General features: G+C 39.5%; 1 protein-coding gene across 2 annotated transcripts in view; it reads right to left on the bottom strand.

Moving 5' to 3' along the window:
- Nucleotides 1-24543, bottom strand: part of epb41l4a (erythrocyte membrane protein band 4.1 like 4A) — a 242889-nt gene that overhangs the window by 19237 nt on the left and 199109 nt on the right. For both annotated transcript variants that reach the window (XM_048595332.1, XM_048595333.1), the window contains exons 15-21: nt 22103-22183; nt 20270-20383; nt 17549-17599; nt 14976-15053; nt 7681-7800; nt 6771-6818; nt 1537-1605 (exon numbers count right to left, since the gene is read on the bottom strand). In XM_048595332.1, the coding sequence (XP_048451289.1) occupies nt 1537-1605; nt 6771-6818; nt 7681-7800; nt 14976-15053; nt 17549-17599; nt 20270-20383; nt 22103-22183 (561 nt within the window). The remainder of the gene's footprint in view (nt 1-1536; nt 1606-6770; nt 6819-7680; nt 7801-14975; nt 15054-17548; nt 17600-20269; nt 20384-22102; nt 22184-24543) is intronic.

Here is a 24543-nt window from a genome sequence, read left to right as displayed (position 1 = left end):
GAACTAGATTAGCAGGGCTCTCTTCTCACCATCATTTTCTCATTTTTCTGGCTCAGTCAGGATACAATCTCCTGGGTTTAGCCGCTCTCCAGTACAGCAGCTAAGTGGCTAAACTGCAAGTGTGAGCCTACTGAGTGTTGTCAAGCTATTCAGCCATGAGGTACCATGCAAGTTTAATCATGCCTTTATCCAAAATCCACACACAGATATATATCCACACACTTTAGGCCAATGTGTGCCTTTGAGTCAGACGTTGTAAGTTTTAGTCCCATTCCAGAAATTTGAGTCTCACATCTAGACTGAGGCTCTCATGCAACACTGAGGCAGTGGTGACTTCTTGGTGATTGAGACATACAAGATTCTTGCGTGACTTAACAGAGGGTTAAGGGATGTCGAGAGGATGTTTCCCTTTGTAGGAGACTTTATCTCAGAATAAGAGGTTGCCCATTTAAGGCAGCAATGAGGAGGAATTTCTTTTCTAAGAGGGTAGTGAATAATGGAAATGTGTAGCACAGAGGACTTTAGATGATTGTCATTAAGTGCATTCAAGGCTGAGATAGACATTTTAAAAAAAAATCAGCAAGGGGGTAATCAAGGGAAAAGGCAGGAAAGTGGAGTTGAGGATGACCAGATCAGAGCAGATTTAATGGGTTGAATGGCCTACACCTGCTCCTATGTCTTATGGTGCTATCTTTCAGATGAAATGTTAAACCAAGGCTCTGTCTCTGTCGTTTCAGATATATGCAAAGGATCCAATGGATCCTAAGAAGCGTAGCGGAGGGTGGGGTTCTCTTAGTGCCTTGGCCTTCAGGAAATATCAATACGTTAAATTATCTGTTCATTACCACATTATACAGTTTATTGTACTTTTCCATGTGCAGATTAGCTGCTGCATTACCTACAAGTTGACCAGACTTCAGAAGCATTTGATTTGTAAAATGTTTTGGGATTTTCTGAGGCTATGAAAGGCACTGTAATTGCAAGTCTTTCTTTGAGTGATCCGCAATGGATAGTGATCAAGACCAGGAACTAAATACAGCTCCACGTCCTAACCCTGCTCAATCCAGACACAAAGGACATTTTTAGTATCTTCACCAGGATATGGTGGCGCAGTGATATTCAGTAATTCAGAACCCCAGGCCAATTAAAAAGCTGGAATAAAACAATAGCCTGATGACATTGTTGTGAAAACCTATATGGTTCACAATTTTAGGGAAGGAAATATGCTTACATGTGATTCCAGACTCTCAGCAATGTGACTGTTGTCTGGGCAATTAGAGATGGATAATAAAAGCAGTAACAATACCTACTTTCCATGACTCAATGCTAAAACTATCTTGCAAAACCCAGTAAATCCACTACACCCTATAATATCATAATCCAATTTCAAATTCTCCCAAAATTCATCTCTAATGCCTAGGTTAGGCTAGTTCAGTTTAAAATATTGAACTATTTGTCCTTTACTTGGTGTACATATGATACACAATAAGGCACAGCAAATAAATAATACAGGTTGTACAAGTTGGATAAACTCACTCTACTTTGGTGTATGGTATCTCTTTCAGCTCTTCTTCTGTTAAACCAATTGGATCCACCAGTTCCCTCCTAGAAAACAGAATTCAGGAGAAAATTAAAAGGCATTCCATTAGCACGCACACACACACACACTTTCCCTTGCTTACTCCAAGACTCCTGATTGCCATTTGAATAAAGCATAGGAGGACTTACAAACTACCTGTTTTGGTACAATATGCTCAATAATACTCAAGAGGTGTGATTATCACTAGACTATTAATCTAGAAACTCAGGTAATGTGCTTGGGACCTGGGTTTGAAACCTACCATGGCAGATGGTGGAATTTGTATTCAATAAAAATCTGGAATTAGAAGTGTCATGAAAACCATGACACTGTTGCTGATTGCCAGGAAGAAAAACCAGTCTGGTTCCATAATGTCCTTTAGGGAAGGATACCTGCTGTTCTTACCTGGTCTAGCCTACATGTGACTCCAGACCTACAGCAATGTGGTTGTCTCTTAACACCCTCTGGGAGCATTAAGAATAACAAGTGACAACTCCAACATCCTGCGAATGTAAAAAAGGCCTGCTTTCATTGGGAATGCATATCACTGGTTGTAAAAATGACAATTAAAAATAGTATTTCTGTGGGATTCTTAGCTTCCTCACTACTCAAATTTTTTCTGAAAATTCTTAAATTTCAGCAAGACATTTCAATAACTTTTTTTTAAACTGAACTGCTGATGAATCAGTGTGTGACTCACACACTGATGAATCAGCAAAGGTTATAAAGGCTGATAGAGGTAGTTTATAGCAGGAAACGCAAAAGCCATGGCCATTAATCAACTTATCCCTCAAATCCCACTTCATCTTTCCCAAAGTACTAAAGCAGCACAAAGCAAAATCACCAATGTGATTCTAAGACTGATCACATGTGATTCCTATTTTTCTTCCAACACCTTTTCTGTTGTCCCCCTCAGTATCGTTCCACATTTATCTCCCTGAATTTTAACTGATTATTTCTCGCTTCTTCATTCTCCACAGTATCCGCTGAGGTTTATCAATACTTTTGCTTAGCCCCTTGCTCCTCCTCAGCCACATGCTGCCCCTCAGAAACATCATCTCCAGAAATAGGGTTAGCTTCCTCATTCTCATGAAAAATATCTAACCCCTAACACCTCTACCACTATTATTGACTCTCAAATTACTTGCTTAATATTCAATCCTGAAGGAATTCTGACTAACAGTTAACATTAGAATGATTGAAGTTATTATCTTTGGCTCACAAGACACTTGTTTCTTGTCACCAATTAAATTTTTGACTATATCAAAACCCTACATTCTGTTACATTTTGAGCTAAGATCTAGTCTCCTATGTTCTCCACCTGTTACATCATTGTCTTTCCCTGCCTCTGATATCCTGAAGATTTTTTATAAATTTTAAGACTTCATTGTCCTAACAATTTGCCTCTTGAAGTTCCATCTTTTGGTTTTCAAAACTCCAACATGTCCAGATCTCTGTTGTACGCAGTAAGTACTGATCATCTTCCAATGTCTCAGATTTAAAATCCATGTTCTTTGCAGCATATCGTGCATTGGTTTTGCTTATTTCTCTAGTCCCTTTGAATACTGTGCTCCCCTGACTCCAGTCTCTTGTGCATCCCCTCTTCCTTCACTGGCAGATTCTAATATGTCTTCAATTCCTACCTATATTCCTTACCATTTCTCTTCCTTTAAAGCACTCCTCAAAATCCATTTCCTGTTGAGACATTTATCTGAGAAGCAGATTAGATATGAAGGGCACTATAAAAATATTGATTCATTTGCTCTTGACAACAATGAATTTTAATCTTTAGAAAGAAATGAGCTCTGACTTGTTTTTGACTGCTTTTAATATGTGTCACAATTTGAAGTGTAAACAGCACTCAATTTTGTGATCTAAGATCTTTGCATAATTATTCATAACTCCAGGTGTAAAGTGAAATAACCTACAGTATGGAAACAGGCTATTCAGCCCATTGAGTCCACACCAACCGACCCACCCAAATCTACCCCCTGTACCCTTTCCCTGCATTTACAAAGGCTAACCCACCTAGCCTACACATCCCTGGAAACTATGGGCAATTTAGCATGGTCAATCCACCTAAATCACACATCTTTGGACTGTGGGAGGAAACCCACACAGACAGGGTGAATATGCATACTCTATACAGACAACTGCCGAAGGCCCTGGCACTGTGAGGCAGCAGTGCTAACCACTAAGCCACTGTGCCACAAAGAATACACAACTAGTAACAGAAGAGAAAGCACCTTAAAATGTAATACATTTTCTCAAGACACTTTGAAGATACATTATCAAACAAAATTTGATACTAAGCCACGTAAAGTATTTTGAGGGCAGAAAGGAGGAAGCATTCGAAGAGTAGGAGGAAAGAGTGTAAAAGGGATTTAGAGAGACAATTCCAGAGCTTCAAGTCTTGTCAGCCAAAGGCACAGCCCCATGGTACAACAAATACAACAGGCTTGCACAAGATCTAGAATTGGAGTGATGTAGATGCCTAAGAGGGCTGCAGGACTGGAGGAGGTCTACTTTGCTCAGATCCTTGGAGCTTCTAACTACACATTTTCATCATGTTAAGACCACTTATTTCCAACTCTGTAAAATCACTCAACTCTGCCCCTGTCAGCAAGTCTACTTCTAAAACTCTCATTCATGCCTTTAGTTCCTTTAGACTTACTTTCTAATGTGGTCCTGGCACCTTTCCCACATTCTATCCCAACAAAACCCCAGGTGATCCAAAATTCTGTTGCCCATGTCCCATTTACCTATTATACCTGTGCTTGCTGAATTACATTGAATCTCAGTCAAGCAACATCTTGACTCTAGAATTCATATTCTTACTTTCACATTCCTCCATGCCTCACCCCTCCCAATTCTGTAACCTCCTTCAGCTCCAGATCCCATTGAGTTATCTCCGTTCATCTAATTCTGGCCTCTTGTGTAACCTTCTTCTCAATCATTACAATAGTGATGCCTGTGCCTTCTGTTGGCTAGGTCCTAAGGTCTAGAATTCGATCCTTACAGTTTATAATGCTCTGTAAAGTGCCTTGGGATGTTTTATAAAGTTAAAAGAGACTAAATAAAGCATTAAGTTTGCAAAAAATGCAAGTGGCAGAGAAGGAGATATTGTAAGCAAATGACTGTAGATGTTTAAGGGGCTTTTCTTCTCTGGCACTCCACGCTAACATCTTAGAACTACAGCATGCCTGCAATGGGATCCAGCCAAGAATCACACCAGTGTTGATCACTACAGCCTCTTGTCATAATAAATGCAAGTACCCTTTGAACAGATGCCTTAAGTGAGCACCTCACTTTCTCCTGATCTATACACTGAGAACATAGGTCCTATCAGGGAATTATTGTGGGTTTACCAAGTCTGCATTAAGTGATGGTAACTAGCTAAGAAAACGAGTCACAGTGATAGCAACAAAGTCTCTTGGTAAGACGATCTTCCATTAACATATCTTCCTGTGTGACATACAACTTTCGGTTTCAGATGTTAGATTGTGTCAGTCTAGTGGGACAGGGAGGAATTCATGGACAGGAGGATCGGGAGCATTTCATGTGCAGCAGGACTTATGAAGCAGATATCTGCAGGGCTTCCCTGTGCACCTTATCAGATTCTTCCTCAGTTCAATATGAGGCTAGGAATACCGCAGCAAGTGACTCACCACTTGACTCCCCACAACCTGTCTACCATCTACAAGGCATAAGGCGGGAGCAGGAGTACTCCCTATTTGCCTTGATGAGTGCAGCTCCAACAAAACTCAAGAAGCTTGAGTATCCAGGACAAAGCAGCTCATTTGATTGCTCTACATCCACAAGTATCCAAACCTTCTTTAACCAATGATCAGTAGCAGCACTGTACATCATCTACAAGAAGCACTGCAGAAATTCACCAACGATCCTTAGACAGCATCTTCCAAACCCATGACCACTTCCATCTAGATGGACAAGGGCAACAGATAGACAGGAACAGCAACATCTACAAGTTCCCCTCCAAGCCACCCACCATCCTAATCCGGAAATATATCACCGTTCCTTCACTGTCGTTAGATCAAAATCCTAGAATTCCCTTCCTAATGGTATTGAGAGTCTACCTACAGCGCAGGGACTGCAGTTGTTCAAGAAGACAGCTCACCGTCACCTTCTCAAGGGCAGCTAAGGATAAACAATAAATGCTGGCTATGAGAGAATATTTAAAAAAAGTTCTGTATGAATTTGTATAATCAGACAGACACTGTCCCAACAAAATACAGAGATGGGAATTCCTGGCCTCTAACAAAATTAAATTGCCATTAGTTGAAAACTTGGTGGAGGGAATTCAGAGCTGTACCTGGCTCCATGAAGGCTTTGTCATCTTTGATGATTTCCAAAATCAAAACCACCCCTCCATTCTCTGACAAAACTCCAGCCTAGCCGCATACTGATATCTAAAAGAGAAGGCTGGATGACCAGAATTACACCGTTTACCTTTTAATTACTTATTTATCAAATATGGGCATCATTGGCTGGACCATTCATTGTCCATCCCAGAGTGTCCTCGAGAAGGTCGTGGTGAGTTGCCTCTTGAACTACAATAGTTCAGGTGTAGGTAGACTCAAAATGCCATTAGGGAGAGAGTTCCAAGATTTTGACCCAATGACACTGGAAGAACAGAAATATATTTCCAAGTCAGGATGGTGTGCGGGGAACTTGAAGGTGGTGATGCTCTTATGTATCTGCTGCCTGCGTTCTCCTAAAATGGTAGTGGTTTTGGAAGGTGCTGTCTGAGGAGCTTTGGTGAGTTTTTGCAGTGCTTCTTGTAGATGGTATACTCTGCTGCTGCTGTGCATCAGTGGCGTTGCGAGTGAGTATTTGTGGATGTGGTGCCAATCAGCAGTCTGTCTACAGTACACAGACTGCAGTGGTTCCACAAGGAGGATCACCATCACCTTCTCAAGGGCAACTAGAGATGGACAATAGATGCTGGGCCCAGCCAGCAACACCCACATTAACTAAATGAAAGAAAAATATTTGGGTTGTATGCCATGACCCAGACTCAAGCTGCCCACTTCTAGTGCATAGCAGTCTAGTGAATCTCCTTGTGCTTAAGTGTCCTGCCTGTTACTGCTTACCATCACTGGAATGAGACAACTCCCAAACTGGGAGAAGCAGCCACATTGTTATGAATGCAAAATAATTTCATACTCACTGAATATGCCTCCACAGTTCTTCCTTTGCTTGTATGTCAGGACTTCTCCTACAGAGAACAAAATAACTAAGTGGTTGCAATGTTAACATTATACATACACTACAGATGAGATCAACAACATAAGCTTCAAAAGAGATCTGATGTGAAATGTCCTAAAGGATGTTTAAATAACATTCAATAAACATGTATACAAAAGCTTCTACATGATTATATTGAAGTAAATATTTTTAAACTTCTAAATTGCCATGATAAAAATGCTTGTTAGTTGACAGCTATGAAAATAAGTAGGTATTAAATTCCCATTCACGTACTACAGAGCTGGTCTGTTATGCCTCGAGGTGCAGCTCTGCTGTTTGACTTAATGTGATCATAGTGCTCTTTTTCACACTGACACAGACCTTCTGTTTCATTTGTCTCACCATTTGTAATATTTCATTCTAATGCTGTGTGTTATACATATACACTTGGTTATAATGTGTGGTGAGGGATGAGTGAATTGAACTACAAGTCATCAACCTCATTGTTCATTCAGACTCGAAAAATCAATAGCAGAAAATTGCATCTCTCTACAGTCCATTAGTCTCTGAGATATAAATCTGGGCCATGCCTGATCAGTTCCGATTAGACATCAAAAATTAGTATATATCAGTGTTCAGCAACTTCACTCAGAAAAGGTGATAAAGATTACTGCTGCAATGACTAGAAAAATAATCACGTTGATGCAACAGGGAGACCTCTGTAGAGAATAGGAGCAAAGAAAACTGCTTGGGCATTATTTTCATTTGACTATGCCATATTTGACCGGTGAAAGCCTAATGCATGAAATAATATTTCATAATTTATAGAACATTTATTAATACAATTAATTCTTCAGATTATTCTAAATATTAATAGGTCATTGAACACTTACGATCGTGATCTATGCTTTGAACGTCTGTTGTTGGGATCAGCCATTGATCGTTCTTTTTGCCTCCTCAGCACTTGTTCCCATTGAGGAGCTGAGTCCACCATTTCATTCTCTTGTCGTGATCTGAACAATGCAAACATGGCAGATGTTAACTGCTGCAGAGTGTTTAAAACCAACACGAATCAAAAAGAAAATCTCAAGACTTAGAACGCAAAAGACAAAATTGAATTCATCAAGTCAAATAAGGAGCCACTTACTTAGAGGAAAACTCTCTGGTATAACGATTCAAGTTCTAAACTCACCATAGGTTATCTGCTAAAATCTATACCTCAGGATGCTAATCTAACTTGCTCCAATTAATTGACCAACCAGGTCAAGGTAATGACTAATTTCAATGGGCAATCTAGAATTAAAGACAAAGTCTGAAGCATCTGTGGTAACTGGTATTGCAGTAATTAAGTTTAATTTTAGTTTAACTAGGAAATAGAAGAAACGTAATATTACAGTTAATACTGCCATCGATTGGTGGACTCAAAGATATTCCCTGCTTTAAAATAGTTTGTCTCATTATTGCAGAATATTTAGAACCAAATACGTACAGACAGACTGATTCAGTAACAATTTCTTTTGGTACATCTCTGATTTTTGATTTCTTCTTGGTCTCACTAGAAAAATTCAGCAAATTAAGCAGAATTGAGTTTGGATTTGTAACTTTTTCTGCTAATCATACATTACCACGCTAGACTGTTTTAAAAATTTGAAAACAGGCAAGATTAAGAATTGTCAAAGGGTATATGTAATACGTCATTAAGAATTTCCCCCAGATGCACATCTTGCAGAGATAATGGTCATTCCTTATTCTAACAAAGCAGTGTGGGCCACCAGCTAGATATCTTGAAATATTACACTGGTTACGTTCCTCAATCAAAAAAAAAAGAGGGGAACAATTAGGCTGTTTTATCATTGCACTGCACAATTATTGCTAATTGAAATGTATTTTTTGATTTGGTTAAAGTACATTGTAGTGGAGTATTGCTCATCTGCCTTTCCTTGTGGATTTAAACACCAAGTAAATGAATATTGCTGGTGAATTGAAAAGACCATTTGCCACACTGTGGTCTTTTATAGCAGCAAGTATATTTTGTACCGCTTTCTAGTTTTAGTAAATTACTGTCTTTTATAAAAAAACTCATCTTCATGATTCTAAATGAATCTTTAGTAATTCTTTGTAATTCATAATGAAGCATTTTCTGTCATTGCCATATGATCCAATATTATTGTTATGAATATATAGTGAAAAATGCTTGTAAAGTTGTCAGAAAAAAATAAGAAAAATATTTCATTTAATAAATGTATCTGTACAATTACAATTGTCTATTTGCTGGGACTTCAAGGTTACTTAGTTATCATTAAAATTTATTATGTTAATAAAAGGCTATTTACTCCATAAATTACTTTGTTTCTGGTAATGTTAATGGGAAATTAACCTACAGACAAAGTAACATCTTGAAAATCACAAGAAGGTTAAATGCAAGGTGCCATTTCCACAGGGCAGTAGAGTAGTGAGAAGGTGGTGGAATAATGTTACTGGATTGGTAATCTAGATTCCCATGTTATGGGGCATGAATGTGTGGAAGTGATGACATTTCAATTGAATAAAAATCTGCTAGTCTAATGATGATTGTGTAATGATTACCTCACTCTCCACCTTTCCCTGGAACTCTTCAAATATCTTTTCAGGACCTTATCCAATTTTCTTTTGAAAGTCATGATTCAATCTGCCTCTAACACTCTCTCAGGCTGGCTATTCCAGATCCTAAGCACTGGCTGAGTAAGGAATTCGTCCTCATGTTGGTCTTGTCAATCTCCATAAATCATCAGCCATTATTTTTTGGCTCTTCTGTCTTTGGAAACAGTTTCACTCTATCTACTCTGACCAGACTGTTAGTGATTTTAAGTAGATCTATCAAATCTCCTCCCAATCTGTGTTCTATGTTCTAATAATTGGTTCATTACAGATAATTCCAGTTTCTCTTACCTCCTCTCTAGCCTGAACATGTAACTGAATTCTTTCACCCTTGGAGCCATCCTTGTAAATCTTCTCTGCACTTCATGTACTTCTTAAAGTTTAGTGGCCAAAATTGATAACAATTCTCCAGTAATTAACTCCTTAGTCAATATTGCAACACCACTTCCTCGCTTACATCCCTGCCCCCATTTTGCCTAAAATTTCTATACCCCAGAATATTGAGCTTTCAAGTCCTGCCCCTCCCTCAACCATATCTCCAATGACATCATTACCCCATGAGTTGATCAACACCCTCAACACATCTGCCTTACTAACAAGATTCCATAAGAGTATCAGACTAAGATGTAGGTGCAGAATTCGGCCACTCACCCCATCTAGTCTGCTCTAACATAAGGTGTTGGTTGATATGTTTCTCAATTAAAATAAATTGCATCCAGCCTTGTCATGGTCCCTTGTACCTTAACTTGACTATATTCACACTACCTTCTTACTGACTTGGTTCTTCTTCTATACTTGACTGCACATCACCCCCTACTACATCACCACTTCATATCCCATCCTCCTACCAAATCCATTTAGACCCTCACCAACCACGTCTCCACATGAGGATGTTGGTCTTGTTCTGGTTCAGATGCAACCAGTTGGACTTGCACGGGTCACAGCTTCCCCAGATTCAAAACAATTGATCCAGAAATCTCCAACTCTACTGCCATGCATTCATCTGTTCTATGAACCTTTTCCTATACTCATCAGCCTGTGGCACTGGAAGTAATCCAGAGAATTGATGCCCTGCTTTTTAATCCGCTAGTCCGCTTCCTAAACTTTTGTTGCAGGACCTCATCTCTCTTTTCACCCATGTTATTGATCTCATTGTGAACCACAAACTATTTGTTCCCCTCACTTCAGAATTGGGGACGTCCTTGACCCTGGACCCAGGTGGCAACACACAATCCTGGAGTCACATCAGCTGTTGCAGAATTCCCATTTGTACCCCTTTACCATTTTGGTTTCCCTCTCTATTTGCTCCCCACTTGTGTAGCTAGGATCTCTGACTATTCTTGAGTGAGATGCACTCTGGGGCTTTCTTGACTCCTTACCTCGCTTCTTCTGAATGGTGGCCAATCATTCCGTTATTGACTGCACTTCCTCAAGCCATGGGTGACCATGTTTAGAAACATGCTATCCACATAACTCTTAGCCTCACGGATGTATTGTAGTGCCTCTAGTTGACAATTGAGCTCCAAAACGACTGCTTAAGCTGATCAAATGGGTGGCACTTCCACAGATATGGTAATCCAGACTGCCAGGAGTGTCTTAAGAGTTCCTACATGCTGCAGGTTCTGCAACACATGGGGACTGAGGTCCTCTGACATATCCTGTCTTCATCCTAAACTCGTTTCCCTTATGTTAACTTTACTGTCCTTCCATTCCCTACTTGGTTTAGTTATATTTCTTTATTATACTGCTCCTGACTTTCACGTATTTCAGGTGCTTAATAATACAGTTTATTAATTTAACGCAATTTACAGAGTCTCTAACAGGTTCTTAACAACCAATAAACTTACAGATTTTCTATAATGTTACTCCTGCTATTTTTTTCAACAAGAACTGACTGTAGGATCCTCTTCTCAGTCAACAAAATTGAGTTGACCACTCTATTTTCTTGCTGTAAGACCTGGACTACCTACTGATGTCATATTCAGATGCTTGACAGCTTCCAGCAGCAGTGCCTATGTCAAATCCTGAAGATCACATGGGAGGACTGCCAGATCAACGAGCATCCTCCATGAAGTTGTGTCCAACAAAATCAAATCCCTGCTCCTAAAGGCCTAACTTTGCTGTTGCATCAAGGTGTATGAAAACTGCCTCCTTAGGCAGTTGTCTACTCCTAACCCTATTGGATAATGGTCAAAAGGTAGCCAAAGATAAAGGGAATAAGGGTACATTCAGGAATATACTAAATCATTGAGGAATTGACACCACTTTCTGGGAGTAGAAAGCTGCTGACCACTTGGAATGGCACTTGCTGATCCATGAAGGCACAAGCCACCTTGAGGCTCAATGACTTGACCGTGAGGTGGAATGGTGGCAGAGGAATGAGAAGAATTCCACCACAGGACTGCCCCTTCTCCATGCAACAATCTCTCCCACTGAAGTAAAACCTGTGATCTAAGACTGGGCTCCTCAGCCACCTGAAGACTCATCTAGCCTGATGGACACAGATAAGAAGAGTCTTGACCAAGGGTCTGCCAACAATTGTGATCTCATTGGTCCATTCACTTTAGCAAGCTCCATCTTCATGCCCTCAATTATCCTTATTTAAGTTTAAAATATTAGCCTTGGACACACTGGTTTCTCGCAAACTGACTGTAAAATTAAACCATGTTATGATTGTTGTGACCGAGACGGGTCTTCATTATGAGGTAATTGAGTAACCCTATCTTGTTGCACAATAGCAGGTCCAGATTTGCCTGCTCTCTGGTCAGCTCCAGAATGTGCTGTTCTAAGATATTATCCTGAAGACATTCTTTTCTAGGTGATTTTTGCCCATCTGATTTTTCTAGTCTATAAAGTGCATCAAAACTTAGTTTTCAACGAGATACACTTGTTACTCTTTTAGCCGAGTTGACCTACCACCCACTGCCACCGTTCGTTATCATGTGGACTGGAACGTTGGTCACTTCCAGGTGAAAACAGGACACATCAACATGAACATCTATGACCTTCAGTTTGGAAATGACTGCCACATGATGCTTCACACTGAACAGGACCTTTGATCATTTCAACACCTCATACACGATACTTGGTCTGTCCTTAAACATTGGAAGGTTCAATCTCTCAGTTGAACATTTGCTGCATTATCTATCGGAATCTTGTGCAGCAAATTCCCATATGCATATTCTCATGGCAGCCACCTCTCCCAAGGGACTGCCATCAACGAGGAAGTCCAACTGTGCCAGTGCTGCCTTCTTCAAGCTTGTCTGCGGCAATCATTTTACAACAGGGACCTCTGGAAGTCAAGGAGGCGGAGATCAGGTAGAGCCTTCTGCAGATATAACTGAGGAACTAATCTTTGCTTTAACTTAACTGGCTGAAGGACGCTGGAGCACAAAGTCCAAAATGAAAATAAAACTCCAACAGAAAAAGGACAAACCTCACACGTGTCCCCAGTCCTGACACAAGGTAGTAACACAGGAGGGACTTGGGAATCTGGTACATCCAACTCAGTCAACAGAACAGCTATTTAGAAAGCAGCATTCATTGGTTGATTTGCCTGTCAGTTGGAATGGGCTGTGTGTCTGATTGGCTGCTTTGGATACTGACCATCCAGATAGACAGGTTACTTTGATAATGAGCTGGGAACCCAGTGATCAGGACTGTCTGTTCCCACCTCTCCTGGACTCTGCCAGTTGCCATGGTGAGAAAGAACACAAACAGAGACTCACTGAGGTATTGAGGGAAAGTTTTTACAGCTTTTCAAGTATCTCATAGAAAAAGGGTAGCTGTTGTTTGAGAGAGACTATGCAGATGTGAGGATATTACAAATGGATTGAAAACTATTTCCTTCTCATCTTTTAAAATGGACTCTGTTGACTTTTTGAAATAGTTGCCATAGACCATCTGATGTTTTGAACTACAATAAAAACAAAATACTGCAATGCTGGTGATCTGAAATGAAAAAGAATGGAGAAGCTCAGTGAGTCGTGAGCAACAATTTGAAGATCCAAAACCGTGTCATTGGCCTTATAAGTTAATTCTATTTTCTTCCATTGATGTTGCCATACTTTGAGTTTTACTCACTTTTTTTTTTAAATATTCGAACTACAAGTTGATCAAGCTGCCAGAAGCTTCTAAAAGCAGATTACTAGAACTAGTGGTAACCCAGTTATTGCTGAAAGCAACCATCCATTATCGTATTAAGGGCTAGTCAATACATGACTGAAATGCATTGATTTAAAAATATTCTTTTTGTCATGTTTTGCAGTCAGCACAGTGACAGGGAGTAACTGGGCAGGCTGAGTGTGACCCACCTGTGAAGCACTAGCAGCAAGGACTGTCATTCATTTCCTAAGATCTGTTTTACCTATTCAGTCCCCCTGTGTAGGGAACCTTCAACTATTCAACCACAAGAGCCATCATAACTGTTGAACACAACTTTCAAAATTCAACTCTTTACTTCAAATAACACTTCAATTGCAAGTTACAGGCCCTCAACAATACCTGAAAAGATCAAACTGAATTTCATCTTTAAAAGTATCACTCCTACTGTTATCTACATTTTAGTTTCTAACTTTTTTGAAGTAACTTAGTGCAGCAGTGTATAATAAACAATTTTTTTTCTTGTTCAGTGTTAAAACTTTGCTGGTGCATTGGTTTTAATCAAACTAACTCAATACATAATGGAGATACTTACACACTCTTTAAAATTCATAGCTTAGAAGGGATGTTTTTAAATTGTCCATAAAGCAAGGAGATAAAGAAGCTACCGCTGTGAGGAGGCTGGTGGACTCATGTAACAATTTGGTTTCTGTTCAGAAATAAGGGAACACCACAGGCAGACCTCTTCGAAATTTAAGGAGCAGAAAGGCGTTAAGTTGTGCCTTGTTTGAGATAATTGAATCCGGCAAACTCGTGAACGATTGTCAAAGGACACTTGAAGTTTCTACCTGTTGTGGCATGGGGAAGTGTGCCTGTAAGCTGAGAGTGACTGTTTAACAGTGTTGGGGGGTGGGGGGGTGCTAGTTTATATATTGGTCAGAGATGTGACACTGCCTGGTGTCTTCTACTGTTTCTTCAGCCAAATCAAATAGATTCTGTTCCTAATCCCTCATGTATACCAATAAAGAAAGAAGTTATTATGTAGCAGTTCTTACACCCTCAGATGTCTCAAATGGTTTCACAAGTGATTAATTATTTTTGAAGTGGATTCACTACTTGTAGTTTGAAATCTGATAAACAGTCCAATTTCTAGCATGGTGATTGAACCTGTGAGCCTCTAACTCAGCAGTGAGTTTGCTACCATTGACCTAGGCTTGACACTGAAGGTACAGTACACTAGAAATATTTCCTCTTGTTTCCTTCATTTAAACAAATTTTGAAAAGTTTATTTAAAAAAAACTCATGCTATAATACCTATGTTATATTTTTATCCAGCTCCAGCCTCTCTCTAGTGAGCCATTCACAGATTGGTGAGTTTCCAATACATGCCTCAAGTGGGAAACTCTCTCCAATAACACAAGACCCATTATGTAACTCACTATGTGAATACCTGTTACGTCTTTTACGGTCTCTACTGGAATTTTCAGACTCACTACCACTGCCACTGGTATTTCCACGGGACCGGGACCTTTGACAGAAAGAAAATAAATATTACTTCATAGGATTTAGCTGGATTAGCATTCAGAAATTTAAGTTACAATAACATTAGCTCAGATTTATGTTAGGAGTATCAGTGACTCTTTCAGCACTACTGTAATTGTGGGGTAATCGGACGACTTCCAGGTTCAACATGTGCAGTCAAAGATGGAAATCCAGCACTTGTAGCCTCATTTGCCCTGTTCCTCCATAGGCTGTACTACAATGTAGCCCTGCAAACAGACTCTGCATTGAAGCCACTGTATGAAAAAGGTAGGGCTGGTGTATTCAAATGCAAGTGCACTTTTAATGCAGTGCTGAATCTTAATTATGGTCAAACTACCTCTCAGACACATAAAAGTTGAACTTTTTAAAACAGACTCTCATTCCTGCAGAATTCAATAATTTTTGAAAATTTTAAAGATCAAAGTCTTTTTTAGTTATACTTTTTGTTTATTATCTCTCCAAATGTTTCTCTTCCTCTCATTCAGTTTTTATAAGTGACATTATACAGAATTAAATGAATCTAATTTATACTTCCTAGTTTAGACATGCCTGCATGTCTTAATGAAGAATCTTCAATTTGATTGTTTGAAAGGGCATAGTGTTGCTTGCCACATTTCCTTGTATAAAAGTGTAAAGCTGGAAATTATGTCTAGGAATGGCTCAAGAGCATGCAGAAAATCTGTGGCCAGTTATAGCTATTGTGAACAACAGCAACATCACTTCGCTGACCAACATATTTTAGATACAGAAGGAATTCTTACAAAAAAAAATTGGCCGTTCAGCAGTTCAAATCTGTTCTACCATTCAAGAGGATCATGGTTGATCTAATTACTCCACATATCCACCTACCACCAATAATCTTTCACTTCCTAGTTCATCAAGAATCTATCCACCTACACATGATGCATATGTCAAGACAACCATAATTACCACTCCAAGAATGCACTCAATCTGCAGTGCATAGTCCATAATTTCATGGAGATGCTAATGCTGTTCAAACACTGATAAGGTATGCAGAACTGTCATGCTGCCAAGACATTAAAAACCCTGCCCTTTAAATTTTGAAACGAAACTGTCTGCCTATGTCTCCATGAAGAAGAATTAGTTCTAGAAGTTTCAAAAATGGTTCTTGACTAGGGTTATCATTACAGGATTAGTTTTGTCTGACTATTTTTACCTCAGTAAGGAAGAACTCTAAGTTCATAGTTTGATTAACAGCTCCAAGTATTAATTAAAGGATTAGCAATAATTGATATGGGTTATGAATATAAATGTCTACACAAGGGATTTGGTGATTGCAGGACTTTAAATGTATTGAATGGGCTTCCACAAATGAAAATGTCTAATTACAGACTTCACTGTATAATGTGCTTAGAATATTAATTCATTTCATGTCAGTATGCCTCCTGAAGCCTGTCTATGGTGGATATTTCGGATGTTGGCATGGAGGGTATAAGGATAAAGGATGGCAGCTGGCATATGTGTTGACGTTAACTTTACACAGACTATAAAGGGTCATGGAGGGACATAGGTTTGCTCAGAGGTTAGGGGAGGGGGCTGAATGTTGGGCGGAATGGTTTGACATGAATGGGACATGGAAATGGGGAGCTGGTAAGTGAATGTCAGTATAAAGGACTACAGTACTCAACATTGATAAAAAAACTGGTACAAAGCCCCACGGATCCATGGCAGGCTTTTGTACTGGCTCAACTTGGTGCCACCTCCAAATGTCTAGCATTGATGGGACTGACTGCAGAATTTATTCACCTAGCCACCCACCCTCCAGGATGAAAGTCGTACCTTTTGAGGTTCTTGCTTCTGAGGCAGGCACACTGAGCCAGGATATTTCCCAACTCCCATTTCTGCCTTTAACAGGTAAACACACCCTATTTGGTCTGAAATCGGCTGGTTCTACAAATGAAATTGGTCATTTGCTTTAAATCACAAAGGTCTGATCCCACTCAACAAAATAAATAGCTCAGATTCTGTTCCCTCTTCATATTCATTGTATTAGTTTAGATTCATGCATTTTCAGGATTTCTACCAATTTTAGGGATGATATTTTCTCCTCCCTTTAAGGGGCATTTTAAATTCAGAATATGTTATCTAAGCTTGGTGTATATGACAAGGAAAGGTGTCGAAATCTAATTCTAATTCTAAAATATTAGAGTCACAAAACAAGAAACAGACTGCACTATTTTGATAATTCATTATAAAGGAATAACTTTAAAGATCATCTTTCGAAACTTATTTGCTAAAAAATTAAGATCTTAATGATTTAATCAAAGGTCAAAACTTCATAACTTTAGCCCACCAAAGTAGCTTGCATAACTTGATGTGCAAAGGAATTCAACAATTCCAGTTTTGTTTAGAAAATGTTACCGTACACAAATAAACAATCGCCCAATAACTAGGAACAAAATTGCACTGTTGCATTTTATGGTACTTAAGTGCACATTTGCCACTTTTTAAAAAACATACCTTCTCTTTTGTTGCTTTGAATCTATATTCTCTCCATTGTTTTGGTTCTTCCTGGTTGGGTCAAAAAAGTTGAAATCAAATTACATCTTTTTTTTCCTACCACAGGGTTACATTGAACATCTACAATGAGCAAGAATTTACCTTCAAGAGAACAAACAAGCATCTCTAATTAGGGTTTATGCATACAGAAATCTGGATGTGTAAAACTAGGATTGTTGCTCTTAAAACAGAGAAGTTTAAAAGGAGATTCACTCAGAGATAGTAAGAACTGCTGATGCTGGAGTCAGAGATAACACAGTGCGAAGTGGAGGAACACAGCAGGCCAGGCAGCATCAGAGAAGCAGGAAAGTTGAAAGAGAGAGGAGGGGTGGGGCTGGGGAAGGTAGGGGGGATGGTGACAGGTGAGTGCCAGTAGGAAGTGGTGGGGAATGGGAGGAGTGGATAGGTTAGAGGTCTCTCTCTATTTATTTCTGAGCTCCCTTCCCCCTCCCCCATTTCTGAAGAAGGGTCCCGGCCCAAAATATCAACTTTCCTGCTCCTCTGATGCTGCCTGGCCTGCTGTGCTCCTCCAGCTCCACACCGTGTTATCAATGAAAGGAGATTCAATAGTGATGTTCAAAATGAAGGGTTTCTAACAGAGTAAACAAACAGGAACTCTTTCCAATGCCAAAAAGACCGGTAATCCAAGGATAAAGATTTAAGGTAATTGAAAAAGAACCAGATGTGACATGAGAATTTTTCTTTTTCATATACACATTGAGTTGTTATAATCTGGATTGCACTGCCTGAAAAGTGTGGTTGATGTAGGTTCAGTATTAAAATTCAAACGAGAATTGGATCAATACTTAAAGTGGAAAGACTTGCTGTATTATGTGGAAATAATAGGGCCAAAGAAGCTGAATTGTTCCTTTATAGGGAGGTACGAAGAGCTGAATGTCTTGCTGTATTAGGTTTGGCAGAAATGGATCAGCTATGGACCTGAGCCCTCAAAATGTTGAAAGCCATTTTTTTAATGATATTTCACAAGGCCCCTTGATTCAGACTCTATGCAGAGCCTAACTCCATCAACCATCACCTAACTTATTAGCTTTAATTATATCTCGTGGCTCTATTGAAAGACAGGTTCTCATAAAATAAAGGGAGCAGCAGCATATTGCAATTAAGATACCCAAGTCACAAATAGGCCAAACGATACAGTTGATTACCTTCTCTGAATGATATTAGTAAAACGTTTGTGGTTTTAAAACAGGATGATAGCTTTCATCATTATCTTCCTCATACCAACTTCACAAACAATAAGACTTAAGTTCAGGATGCCACAGTAGAATTTGAAATCACAACCTTGACTGCTAGAATAATCACCAATAATAATAATAGTAGTAATAGTGGCCAGATGGTGGCTTATGTTAATGTCACAGAAATAGCAATCCAAAGGTTCAGGCTAACACTTGGGAGACGTGGATTGAAATCCCACCAATGGCAGCTGGTAGAATTAACATTCAGTTAATAAATCCTGTCTCAATAAAAATGACCATGAAATTATAAACTGTTGTAAAAACCCATCTGGTTTACTCATGCCCTTTAGGGAAGGTAATCTGCAGACCTTACCTGGTCCCACTGAAATGTCCTAGCAAGGTACAAGTATTCAGTTCAAAGCCATATAGGGAGGCCAATTAATGCCGGTCTTGTGAGCATGCCCACATCCCAAATAAAGAATTAAAAACATTGGACCACCATATTTGTCTATTTCATCGTCATCAACATTTGTTCATTCTGGTTTCAATGGCAAGGCGCAAGAAATGTTTGTAAGGTTGTTCTAATTACCCCGTAACATGAAGACGTTGCAGTCCCCAAACAGAACAATTTCACACTGCGAACTACCAAACTGAAAAAGAACAGCACCCTATAATATTCTCATCTCGATTCAATATTTCTAAGAACGGTCATTAATTTTGTACTTATTCATTGAGCCGTTGTAGTGTTACCTAGTGCCATGTTTCTGCGATCGCTGTCAAGTTTTAACCCGTAGTTCAATCTGCACACGGGGAAGAAGGAAGCTGCATAATGAATGACATGCAAAATTCCTGGGGCTGGCATAGTTAACACTCAAAAGTTATGATTTTGTAAATATTTAATTATTGGACAAACACAGTAAATGTTTTAAAACATCATCTTCCCCCAAGAAGATTTTTTTGTTTGCTAGAACACTTTTCCTCCTTTTTCTGTAATTTATTCCCTTTTTCTCTTCATCAGTCAGCATGAAAACATGGAGTCAGAAGGTGCGACTGTTCCCAAGCTACTGTTAGTGTCAATGTGACTAAACTAGTTTTCAGAAAGCAGCTGCTCACCATGACCCTTAATAGAAACGGAGTGCAATGTTACCTAATCCAAGCCCTTTTTCTCATTCTGTGCTTCTAAATATAACACCACCAGATTTACATGCTAACCTGGGCTACCTTCTTGATGTTGCATTTATTTTCCGAAATACATCATTAACACTACTTTCTTCTACTGTTTTTGAGTACAGCGCTACATATCAGATGGGCATTGGAGAGAAGCAGCATGTTCTTGACCTGACCCAGAAATACAAGAGGTGAGATGATTTGTTAACATGCAGTCTGGATGTGTCTAAACAGGGAATGGGAATGGTTCAGGGAAGCCAGGCATTGGTCAAAACTGCAACGGAATCATATGCTTTTAAAAAATATAACAAGATCTTACCTTCGTCTCCCAGGCTGACCTGACTCGTTATCGCTTCCTCCAGAAGGAGTCCGTCGTTTAGGATGAGGGAATTTTGGTGATTTGTTGCGTTCACTTGGAGAAATGTATAATCCGCTGGAAAAAAATTTCAGTATGTGATTAGATAATTAAAGTTAATATTGAGAGGTGCATTCAGTATTTTAGCAACTCTGGCAATTCGCATGCTGATGTTTTTCTGCGTTCAAAGGAGTATTTTGTTTTGTTGGCAGTGGGGAGAAAAAGATGTGATGAGCTGGATTTTTACTTGCAAGTCCAATCTGGAGTCAGTGAATCAGAAAGTTGTGCTGAAACTATACCTCGAGATACCCTCTACCTGTTATGGAGGTAAAACTGCTGTGTAGTTATGGGGGCAGGCACATCTGTACTGGGGGGCATGGGCTGATCTTAGGGTTGGGTATTACAGCTTGGATGTTGGGGGTAGATTATGTTGTATGTGTTGTGATGCTAACCAGCACCAGCTTGTGTTTGGGCAGTTTGGTGCCACCCTGTCCTTTCTTTGACTGAGAGTAAGGACCTACTTGGTTTACAGTGGCAGGGGTAAAACACTAGTGAGTTCTTGGTTTTTCTATTTTTCTAATTCAGCCTGTTCAGAGTTACTATTACACACCACTGGAGCAGCTTGGATTGAACCCGGGCCTCCCAATCCAGTGTTAGGAACAATACCACTGCACCACAACTAATGAGGTCCTCAATGAGAAGAAGCTCTTGTTTATGTAAGATGTAGTTAATTGCATGAAAACAATTTGCATTCGTAAGTTAGACATTGTCATAAGGACTATGATGTGCACCTAGGATAACAGATCTGTCATCTACGAGATGCTGAAATGTTTTGCCTTTTACTACCCTAATCTTTAGGACATCATCAACCTGGATGGAACTTAATGCCATTTCCAACATTAACACTTTCAGAACCATTATCTTATTCAACCGATGAGATGCTAGCCATGAAGTGGGGAAGTGTAGAGGCCTCAAAGGGCATCTGAGATTGAGAGAAAACGTTGGATGCTTTGTGGGAGGAAGGAAGAAACCCTTGTACGGGATTCAAAGGCCTTGATAGAAATCAGAGACTTGGAAATGGTCAAGGGCCTCAATGGGAAGGATTCAGAGGCCGCAGCGTAAAATCAGAGGCTTTGGCAAGTGGATGGAAGAGGGTCTGTGGGAATCTTCATAAGGGTTGGGATATAGGACCACAGAGCTTCCTCAGGCAGATGCAAGGGTACTGACCCCAAGTATCTTCCAGATCCCCACCTCGGTCTAGCTCCCACATTTCTCAAGGCTGACAAATGCAGGCCAACATCAGAAAAATTCAATAAGTTGGCAGACAATGAAGCTTCCAACCTCACCATCATTTGCCAAGTACCAATCTGCCTCATTCTAACAGTTTGGACACCCACTTACCTTCCAACTTCCATTAAAGTCAAAAGTGACTGAATTGAAACCAGAAATCCAATGAGTATAAACCCTCTCCCACACCCCTCTCCCATCCACTGCCTCCACCCCCCAACCCACCTCCTGCCTTGTTTTGGTTGAAATTTGTCCCTAGGTCTGTCTATAAAAAGGACCTGAATTGAAAAGTACATGTGCAAGAGTTCAATATTATTCCTCGGAAAGAAGGCACTTACGCTCAAAATTTGAAACAAGAAACTGCTACTGTACCAAATGCAATCCAAAGTCACAAAATATCAGAAGTAGAGCTTTCAAATCATTCTAGTCAACTGGTGACTATTTAAAAGAACAACCGGTAACTTCAATGGTGAGAGAAAATATGATTTGATTTCTATTGTTAGTTCCTACCTTTGGGGTCCATTTTCTTTCCATGGTGCACTGGATTTAGTTTGTGTGTTTGGACTACTATCCTGTTTGGTTATCTTGGAGCTAAGAAGAAGATAAGTCTCAATTTTCAAAATAATTAAATTCCACAGTGATAAATACACAGTATATAAAGTAGTACTCTTGACAGGACCTCTACTTTACATTTGTCATGCTCTATTATAATATGTAATGTATAAAAATAAAAGTCATAGTCACACAAATGCACAGTTGCTGACTGACCTTCTGCACATTTGATTCTTACATCAATAGAGATATCACCGGAGGACAGTCTTCATTTTAACATGGACCCCATTTATATTGTATGGCAAAGAATCTGTTACGTAGGTTTCTGAATGAGGATTAACCCATTAAAGCAATCGCAGCCCTAGTGATCTGAGCAGTTTAAAGTTTTTGAGAAGATTTGTAGCTTGGGTTGTGGATGAGGTTATAGACCTCCTCGCTGTGCTGGTGTGTTTGATTGCAGACGTTTCATCATCCTGCTAGGTAACATCATCAGTGCACCTCCGGTGAGGCTTTGGTGTTCTATCCCAGTTGTTATTTATATCCCTCGTTTGCTGGAGTGGTTGGTATTACTTCCAGTTTTGTTTTTCAGTGGTTTGTATATCGGGTCCAGTTCAGTATATTTGTTCAAGAGACATGCCAGGGAATTCCTGGAAGCCTGACATTCCAACTGGAACTCCATCAACAAACACATTGAACTGGACCTGATATACAAACCATTGAAAAACAAAACTGGAAGGAATGCCAACCACCCCTGCAAACCAAGGCATATAAATTGCAAGCGGGACAGAACACCATTGCTTCACTGGAGGCACACTGACAATGTTACTTAGCAGGGTGATGAAAGGTCTGCAATCAAACACACGAGCCTGGCAAACAAGTCTACAACCTGATCTGACCAATGTTAAGTTTGCATAAACCAATATCACCAAAACAGATTAAATGGTAGTAATCGCATTACTGTTTGTGGCACTTTGCTGTGCATAATTTGGCTGATGCTTTCTCACATCATAACAGCCACTTCCCTTCAAAAGTACTTCATTAGCTGTAATGTGCTTTAAAAAAGACATTATATAAGTATAGGTTAATACTTTGACTATTCCAATGGTCTCTTGACCAGCTTCTGACCTTCTATCCTTTGTAAACATAAACTCATCCAAAGATCTGCTGCCTGCATGCTAACTCACACCAGATCCTGCTCACTAGCTATACTCCCCCCAGTCTGGCAACAGCCCAATTTTAAAATTCTCATGCTTGTTTTCAAATCCTTCATGGCCTTGTTTATCTCTATCTGTGTAATTGCCTCAATCCTATAATTCACAGATGTCTCTCATCTCTTCAAATTTCAGCCTCTTGGGTATCCCTAATTTTAGCTGGTCCACAATTGGCAATCATAGCTGCTTGGGTCTTAAGCACTAGAATTACCTTCTTCAACCTCTCCACTTCTCTGTCTTTCTTTTTCCTTAGTTAAGACACTCCTTAAAATCTGTCTCTCATCTGCCCTAATAACTCAAGTGAATTGGTGTCAATGTTTTTGATAATACACCTTTGATTAACCTCGGATGTTTTACAATGTTAGAGGTGCTATATAAATGCTAGTTGTTATTTTAATTCTGTTCCTATTTGATGCTGTTCAGTCTTAAGAGGAAAGGACAAGGGTCAAAGGTCAACATTAGCACAGATCACATTTTAGTTTCAGGCTATTTAAAGAAAGTGTAATATCAAAATTATTTCAGGATAAAGGTTTGCTCTTTGGTACTACTCCATCAATTTTTGTATTGTTTTGTGGATGAGCGACATTGTGTTATAGCCACATTCCTCCTTTTTGCACATCAGTACTGCTTTTGGTGACGGTGGTCAAATAAACTGCATTTTAAATCAACATAGGAGCTAGGAGCTTGTACATAACAGCACTGAGCTAGACAGGCAATCAATAAATCACTCACAGGACAAGTAGTATTGTAAGGCAGCAAAGAATGGAAAGTACCCTTAACAGACTGCAAGGATCAAAGATTTTATCAATGTATTCTTAACTCCACCCTTACTAAATATTTTAACCAGTCTCACTAGACAAAATATATACGATTGGACTTGGATAATTTTATTAGGATTGTTCAGTACTCATCTGTATAGATAGAGTCTAAAAGTTGTGGGTCACAGGAAGCGAGGCACTACATTTTTGTTCACCACATCTTATCGAGCTAAAACTAATGTTACAATCATAAGATTTTATAAGATGATTATGTTTTGGGACTGTGCTTTCAATTCAGGGTAAAATGGAGAAAGGAAGATGGTGAGGAAGTGTGATAACAAGGTGTAGAGCTGGATGAACACAGCAGGCCAAGCAGCATCAGAGGAGCAGGAAGGCTGACGTTTCGGGCCTAGACCCTTCTTCAAAAATG

Source organism: Rhincodon typus, chromosome 3 (genome assembly GCF_021869965.1).
Source record: "Rhincodon typus isolate 14 chromosome 3, sRhiTyp1.1, whole genome shotgun sequence".
NCBI lineage: Eukaryota > Metazoa > Chordata > Chondrichthyes > Orectolobiformes > Rhincodontidae > Rhincodon > Rhincodon typus.
Note: the sequence above shows the minus strand (reverse complement) of the source record. Positions and strands in the feature narration are given on the sequence as shown.